Source organism: Rhinopithecus roxellana, chromosome 4 (assembly GCF_007565055.1).
Source record: "Rhinopithecus roxellana isolate Shanxi Qingling chromosome 4, ASM756505v1, whole genome shotgun sequence".
Classification (NCBI taxonomy): domain Eukaryota; kingdom Metazoa; phylum Chordata; class Mammalia; order Primates; family Cercopithecidae; genus Rhinopithecus; species Rhinopithecus roxellana.
The window spans coordinates 71553966-71562670 of record NC_044552.1 but is presented as its reverse complement, the minus strand read 5'-3'; the positions used below and the strand labels follow the sequence as shown (position 1 = coordinate 71562670).

Genomic DNA, 8705 nt, shown 5'->3' with positions numbered 1-8705 from the left:
ACCATTTATATATAATAAAAGTTCAAATTTCTGTAATCAAATACAGCCTAAAGATTTCAGGCCGACCTCAAAAATCATTGCACGATTGCATGCCAGTGAATTCTTTGTATTTCTGTGAAGTGAGCATAAACTTCTCTGAGGGGTGGCAAATCACAGAGGAGCAGTCACTTGTGTCTCTATGTTGAGCCCTAATGCCCACCTCTTCCAGTAGGGCCCCATAACCAATACAGGCTTGTTAGACAGACCAAATGGCTCTTTTCTCGTGCATTCCAAGTTATTTAGACCCAAGAAAACATTTGCAGGAAATGAGCAATCTGCTGGTGGATGCTGATATGGTTTGGCTCTGTGTCCCCACCCAAATCTCATCTTGTAGCTCCCATAATTCCCACATGTTGTGGGAGGGACCCTGTGGGAGATTACTGAATCATGGGGCAAGTCTCTCCTGTACTGTTCTCATGATAGCGAATGAGTCTCACGAGATCTGACGGTTTTAAAAATGGGAGTTTTCCCCCACAACCTCTCTTCTTATCTGCAGTCATGTGAGATATGCCTTTCACCTTCTACCATGATTGTGAGGCTTCCCCAGCCACATGGAACTGTAAGTCCAATAAACCTCTTTCTTTTGTAAATTACCCAGTCTCAGGTATATCCTTATCAGCAGTGTGAAGACTGACTAATACAGATGCTGACACAGAAATTTGGAGGGAGATGAGATAAAGGAAGCAAGCTATGTGCCTATTAGGAAATTCAGTTATATTTAAAGATCTTATCTTTGGCTTGGCATTGCAAGCATATTTGAATGTGGATTAGTGTGAAAAATAGGGCATCTCCTTCTTGAAGTCCCTTTTTATGTATAAAAGACCCCAAAGCTGCTTAAAGATTCCTACCCTATTTTCCAAACCAAAACATGGGTAACACATGATATGTCTCCCTAAGGAATTCTAGTACTTTTCCAGGAGGTCAGAATGCTTGTATTTTCGTTACTGTTGTTGACTGTAGAAAGGAGCTTGTAGAATACGAGGAAAATATCGGACATCATGGATCTGTCACAAAGAGCCTGCAAAGTTACTTCCTTCTTTGTACATTTTACCTTCAAACCTACCAGACACATCAGGTTTCACCTCAATTCAATGCTGGCACTGATAATAATCAACTCCAGGAGCAGGAACTGTATTCTGCAGTTGAATGGGTTGCATAGGGGTGTAAGCCCAAAGACCCCGGAAAAGCAATTTCCTCCAGCCCATTTCCACCATTGCTGCTCTTCCGCTGACAGCTTTGTGAAAGAAGATAAGCTCTCCATGGCACTGTGCAGTCTTAGGGACAGGGACCAGTCATGCTCATAGAAAAGACAGCATGTTTTAAAAATAATCAGAATGAGGGCTGGGCATGGTGGCTCACGCCTGTAATCCCAGCACTTTGGAAGGCTGAAGTGGGCAGATCACCTGAGGTCGGGAGTTCGAGACCGGCCTGACCAACCTGGAGAAACCCCGTCTCTACTAAAAATATAAAATTAGCTGAATGTGGTGGCACATGCCTGTACTCCGGAGGCTGAGGCAGGAGAATCACTTGAACCCAGGAGGCAGAGGTTGCGGTGAGCCAAGATCGCGCCATTGCACTCCAGCCTGGGCAACAAGAGTGAAACTCTGTCTCAAAATAATAATAATAATCATCATCATCATCAGAATGAAATGTCTTTAAATAAACCCTATTGTGCTACAGTCAGGAGAGGCAAGATGCTTTTATTTCAATGAGCAGATGTTGAGCTAAGAAGGAAAGATAAAGGGAATTCTTAAAAACAAGACCTTTAAATCATTTAGGACCTAAAATCTTTACCCATCTAGAACATACTGGATATGCCTCCATGGTGGCAACAAATATATTTTCCCCATGGCTGTGGAAAGATCGTCACTTTAGGTGGAAAGCACTTGGTGTGCAGTGGTCAATGGTGTGGCCAGTTCTAGTACTGATACTGATGGTATCTCATCCTCCTCATCATTTCAGAGCCCCGCAGCACCCACAAAAAGAATGCACACCTTCCACTGTTTCTAGAGTATGTATAGTACGTATCCCTGGATGCTTCTAAAAGATGTTAATATACAACACTTTTGCCCAAAAAGTCCCACACTCATTTATCTGGTGAACAAGTACAAATTTAGCAATTTTAATATTCTTGCAGACAAGTGTGGATATGTATATGCATATATACATATATATATCAAAATTGAGAATTTACAAATAAGATTTGATACATTTAGTCTAGCAGTGGGTGAGTCCATAGAGTAAATCTCAAGTAGGATATATTTATTTTCTTTGGCAGTGTTTTTAGTAATTCGGTTCTACCGCATACAAAGGGACCTGAAGCTTAAATTCAGCTAGTTTTGGAGAAATCCAAAATGAGAAAAACTGAAAGCATGTAGCATTCCATGAAGCGAGAACAGCATGCATATGCTGTTCCTGGAGATACTGAAGTGTCCGAATTTCATGCCTAAAAAGTCTGGAAATCATACTGAATCAGCTGCTGGTTTCTGATGTCTCTGTGATGTGCTATTACAAAAAAAAAAAAAAAAAAAAAAAAGTGGAGAAGCAAAGTTAACAGCAAAACTGAATCCTGTTCATTGTCCAGGCCAAGAAGTGGGACTGAGTTCCAGACTGAGATGACCAGAACGGCCGGTGTCCATCTGTGGCCTTCCTGGCACCTGGGGCAGCAGGGCTGAGCACGCTGGCTGTCTGCTCACAGCCCCTAGTGCGACTTAGTTGGTGGGACTGGGCAGGGCAAGCTTGCAGCATGATGGTCCTGTGATTACCACTTTCCAGGGATGGAGACCCCACACTCGTACCAGCCCACATAGTAGTAGGGGGTTCCAAAGCCGATGTTCCCAAAGCTGACGGGCTCCTGACGATACTGGCGATAGTAGCCTGGAAGGGCAACAGGAGAGGGGAAAAGAATCAGAGGCCCCTAAACCAACAGGTAAAACTCATCCTTACAGCCTCCTTCAGACAGAAGGCCTCTGGTAAGTTTTTCTTGTGACAAAATGCTACTTCCAAATAAACTGAACCATTTTTGTGTGGAGTTGTCATAGCCCTGGGGAAGGGCCAGGACCTCAGGCCCAGCCCCAACCCCAGCCTGGGGTGGGGTCTTCCCCACCTGTCTCTTATGCCTTTTGGCAAGGCCCAGCTGTAACTATAGATAGATAGGGACATGATGGAGCTGGGGACCAGCTCAGGCCTCCTCCATAGGAGCCTAGTGACTAAGTGTAAAGTATTTCTTTATCCCAAGCAGATCTGTAGAGATCGTCCTGTTCCCACACGTGTGTGACACAGCTAGGATGGCGTGATCTCTGTCTCCCCACAGAAGAGGATAATTTTAGCCAGTTGCTAGTCAGCACTCACTACCGGGCAGGCCCTGACCTGGATGGACAACATTGAGCCAGATGCCTGCCCCGTCCTCACAGAGCTCAGGGCCCCCAACTTACCTCTTTCCTCCAAGGCTTAATTCCTGGACTCTGGGGTAGATTTTTAGACCTTTCAAGGAAATCTCTCAAAGAAATCCTGTAGCATTTCTGACCATTTCTCCCTTGAAGTAGGAGGATGCTCCAACCTTCTCAAAACGTTTCTGGAAACTCAGTAACTGCTCTCACACTCTTGGCCCTGTTTACTTTTGCCAAATAGATAACTGCCTGCCCTTCCACCACTGAGTGTGCTGAGTACCCAGCAGCTCTGTTCAGGGCCAGTCCCATGACCACAGTCACAGGGACACCATGAAATATGGATAATGCAGGCACTAGTAACTCTGGGGGACTGTAAGATCCAGAAAAAAATGAAGAAAGGTGATATATTCTGTAGATTTGTTCTAATAGTTAATTTTATGTGTCGACTGGACTAGGCTACATATCTGATCCAACATTAAATGTTTTTGTAAGCTATTTCTTAGATGAGATTAACATTTATTATTTCATTTCTTTTTCTTTATTTTGGAGACAGGGTCTTGCTCTGTTGCCCAGGCTGTTGTCCTCTTGCAGTCTGGCCACAAAACCAAGACAGGCTTGTAGGACAGACCAAATGACTCTTTGACCCAAAGGCAGCCTAGACCTCTAGATCACTAGGTCACCTCTAGGTCACTGCAGCCTAGACCTCTCCAGCTCAAGCAGTCCTTCCATCTCAGCCTCCTGGGTAGCTGGGACTACAGGCATGCACCACCACATCTGGATAATTTTCTTATTTTTTGTAGAGATGGGATCTCACTATGTTGCCTAGGCTGGTTTCAAACTCCTGGCCTCAAGCAATCCTCCCACCTCAGCCTCCCAAGGTGCTGGGATTACAGGTGTGAGCCACAGTGCCTGGCCAAGATTAACATTTAAATCACCAGACTGAGTAAAGCAGATGACCCTCAATAATGTGGGTGGGCTTTGTCCAATCAGTCAAAGGCCTGAATAGAAAAAGACTGGAGGTTCCCCTAACCAGAGGTAATTCTGCCTGCAAGCGGCCTTTGGATTTGAACTGCAACATCAGCTCTTCCCTGGATCTCCAACCTGACAACCTACCCTGCAGATTTTGCACTTGCCAGTTTCCACAATTGTGTGAGATGGTTCTTTAAAATAAATCTATAGATAGATAGATAGATAGATAGATAGATAGATAGATAGATAGAATAGATGGATGGATAGATGGATAGAGAGAGAGAGAGAGAGAGATGGATGGATAGACAGATGTGAATTGATAGATAATGGATAGATAGACAGACAGACAGATGGACAGATGGATGGATAGACAAATGGGTGGATGGATGGATAGATAGATAGATAGATAGATAGATAGATAGATAGATAGATAGAATAGACAGACGGACGGACGGACGGACAGATAGATAGATAGATAGATAGATAGATAGATAGATAGATAGATAGATAGATAGATAGATAGATGTGAATTGATAGATAACGGATGGATAGATAGATAGATAGACAGATGGATGCATAGACAAATGGGTGGATACCTAGATAGATAGATAGATAGATAGATAGATAGATAGATAGATGGATAGACAAATAGCTGACAAGACAGAGAGACAGACAGACAGACAGAGAGAGAGAGAGATGTAGATGGATGGATGGATAGATACATGGAGAGATGGATGGATAGATAGATGCTGGATAGGGAGATAGACAAACAGATGAACAGATGGATGACAGATGGATAGACAGGCAGTTATAAATATAAGGATAGACAGTATGGATAGATAGATGAATAGATGGATGGATAGATACATATATACATAAGTAGATGGGTAGATAGATTAATAATAGATAAATGGATGGATGGATAGATGATAGATAGATAGATAGATAAATAGATAGATAGATAGATAAATAGATGGATGCATAGATGGATAGATGGATGGATGGATAGATGGGCAGATGGATAGAGAGAGAGATGGATACATACATACATATGTAGATGGATAGACAGGTAGATATAGATAGATGATACAGAGAGAGATGGATAGATGGATGGATGGATAGATAGATAGATAGATAGATAGATAGATAGATAGACAGATCCTATTGATTGTTTCTTTGGATGAGAGAACCTTGACTAATATGCTTATTCTACTGTTTTCTGTATTTTACTGTATTTTAATTTTTTGAAAATGGGTAATTCATGTAGCTACCTACAGTATTTTTTCCAATCTAAAAATTTAGCAAATCAGAACATCTCATGTCTTGAAAATGCCTGATCACTCAGAGCTGAGTGCATAATGAAAAGTCTAGACTGTATTCAGTTGTTCTGTTTATTCATTTGGAGTCCAAGAGAGTTAATAACATTAAATTGTTAACTTTTGAGATTAGTGTATTTGTCTTCACCTTATAATGCCACAGTCAAATAGCTTATACATTACCTCCTGAAACATATCACGGTGGGTCTGCATGTGTGTTTATCTTTGCCTTCTCTGTACCTTTGTTCATGCCATTCCCCCCTCCTTGAGGCTCACCCCTCACCCATACATAATGCAAGTATTTTGTTGATTCTTTATTTTTATTTTTATGACCTTAAGTGCTCCCAACATCCATCTTCAAATGACAAGGCAAAGGCAGACCTACTGTGGATTTCCCCTCTCTGTTAATCCTTCTCTCCCACCTCCCAGGGTAATATATCAGGCACTTGTTTGCATTACCTTGAATGGTAGGGAGGGCTTCTACATAGGACTGAGGCCCTGTTCTTCCATCAAGGTGTGAATCCACAAATTGGCAATGGTCTTCACCTCTTCCCCAGCTGTCTCCAATGCTGTAGAATGTATCTGCATGAAGGAAATGATTGAGTCAAAGACTAGGTACAGAATGTCACAACTGGTTTAAGAGTTTGCACAAGCTTTGGAGACCGTTTGAATGAGCATATTAAACTGTGTGTGCTATACTTTTCATGCCTGTAAATGGTGATAACGGTACCAGTCTCATAAAGGTTGTAAGAATTCAGCAAGATCAAAGTATGCTAAATCCTTAATGAATGTCCAGTAAGTGGGAACTACAGCATTAACACTACAGGTAGTTTCGAGTAGACCTTTCTATTCCTTAGTTCTAAAAACAAGGAATGATGAAAACTATGGTAGTTGGAGAATACATCATGAAATTATTATGAAAGGCAGGAAGGTCTATACAAATAGAAGAATCTATTTTCATGCGTAACTAGGAGGGGGCGGGCCTGTGGTATGAGACGCTGTCCATGGTCCTGAGCCTTAGCTGCACAGTAGGACAAACTTGTTTCTCCCAACCCTGGGATATGACACATGGTTATGCAGCCTCTCCTAGGAATTCTGAAGCAGGGGAGGAAAAGGACAGTGATGGAAGAGAAAGAAAAGAGCAGAGAGAGAGAGACAGACTGTGCTTGTTGGGAGAAGCATATACACAGAATTCACATAGGGTTGGGGTCAAAGGGGGGACTTTGTTTTGACAGTTTTTAAATGACAACTGCTGACAAGAAAAAAAAAACACTCAAAATCTATTTTTGACCAATGACAAAATGTAGACCAGCTGAGGTAAAGTTTTAACAACGTATACACTGAAAAATTTTAAGCTGTGCAAGTTTTAAAGTAAAAAACAAGTTTGCTGTGTAGGTGGGTGAGTGAAAAGCCAGGTGAATAGAAATTGCATTTGGAAGTGTTAGTAGCTCAAGGCACTTGAGTTATTCTTTGTTTTAATCTCCTACCATGATAAAAACAATGTGATTTTTATTAGGACACAGAAGAGATATTATTGCCGATATGTGTTCCACCATTTACATTTTTTCTCTGTAAAGTTGTGGCTGTGGCAGGGGCTGGAGAGGAATCTTTTCCTCAATTATTCCAGCTCGGGCTCGTACTCGTTGTTATTGTATTAGTGGCAAGAAAAAAACCCCTAGATTTCTAACATAATTTTGGAATGTCATAACCAGTCACTATGTCATTCCTAAGACATAGTGAATTTTTCATTTGTTCGTTTTTTATTTCTTTTTAGTAGAGATGGGTTTCACCATGTTGGCCAAGCTGGTCTTGAATTCCTGATCTCTAGTAATCCGCCCACCTCAGCCTCCCAAAGTGCTGGGATTACAGGTGTGAGCCACTGTGCCCAGCCAACATGTTAAATCTTTTAAAATATTTTGGGGTTGCCAGTGTAAAAACTAGTATCCTCAAAGTAGAATCTGTAAAATTGGTTTGCATTAGAGGCAGAGTGAGCCATAATCATAGTTCCAGCCCTCATAAACATTCCAATGCACCTGTGATGCCAAGTTAGAACCTGATAAAATCAAAATGTTACATACCTTCCATAGGCAACCATGCACAAAGACTTACCTTTCAGGTTGTCACTGAGGAAGATTTTATACCTCAGTGAATTACAAAGAACAACTCCCACGAACTTTCGATACCACGTCCGCTTCACATATTGCCGCCCATGGCAGTCCGTGTAGCCGGGATCATGTTTGAAAGCGAACGGGATCCAAATAGGCTCACCGCCTTGACAACACAAAACACACGTGCTAAGGGTAAGCACTCCACGGTGTGTCTTCTCTCACAAAGTGCCAGGAAACTGGACTTCCTTCCTGGGCCTTCCCTTCCTTGAGGGCTTTGTTTTTTGTTTGTTTGTTTGTTTTTGGGTTTTTTTGTTGTTTGTTTGTTTTTGATGGAATCTCACTCTGTACCCCATGTTGGAGTGCAGTGGCACAATCTCAGCTCACTGCAACCTCTGCCTCCCGGGTTCAAGGGATTATCCTGCCTCAGCCTCCTTGAGTAGCTGGGATTACAGGTGCATGCCACCACGCCCTGCTAATTTTTGTATTTTTAGTTTCATCATATTGGTCAGGCTGGTCTCAAACTCCTGACCTCATGATCCGCCCACCTTGGCCTCCCAAAGTGCTGGGATTACAGGCATGAGCCATCATGCCCGACCTTGCAGGGCTTTTTTGAGCAAAATTTTCCCATCCTCCTTCTCTTTCTATGTCTTTTTCAGTACTAAAGTACATTTGGGGCATTATTTTTACCTGAACGTATTTAAAGTATTCACATTTCAATAAGGGATTCTCAGAGTTAAGAAGTCTTTAAATGGCAAGGAAAATAAGCTGCAATGGCAGATTTGGTCTTTTGGAGCATGCCATCCTGTCCCCAGGTCCCTCTGCATGGACTCCACTTCTTGCCACTCAGAAGACCTGTTTTGCACTTAAGCAACAAAGCTTTCTCA

The 8705-nt window shown here is 42.2% G+C and overlaps 1 protein-coding gene across 1 annotated transcript in view; it reads right to left on the bottom strand.

Moving 5' to 3' along the window:
- Positions 1 to 2132: 2132 nt before the first annotated feature.
- The window catches only part of FNDC1 (fibronectin type III domain containing 1), a 102268-nt gene continuing 95695 nt past the window's right edge, over positions 2133 to 8705 (bottom strand). Inside the window, exons 21-23 of the mRNA XM_030928996.1 lie at positions 7823 to 7984; positions 6173 to 6295; positions 2133 to 2916 (exon numbers count right to left, since the gene is read on the bottom strand). Of these exons, the coding sequence (XP_030784856.1) occupies positions 2801 to 2916; positions 6173 to 6295; positions 7823 to 7984 (401 nt within the window). The 3' untranslated portion in view covers positions 2133 to 2800. The remainder of the gene's footprint in view (positions 2917 to 6172; positions 6296 to 7822; positions 7985 to 8705) is intronic.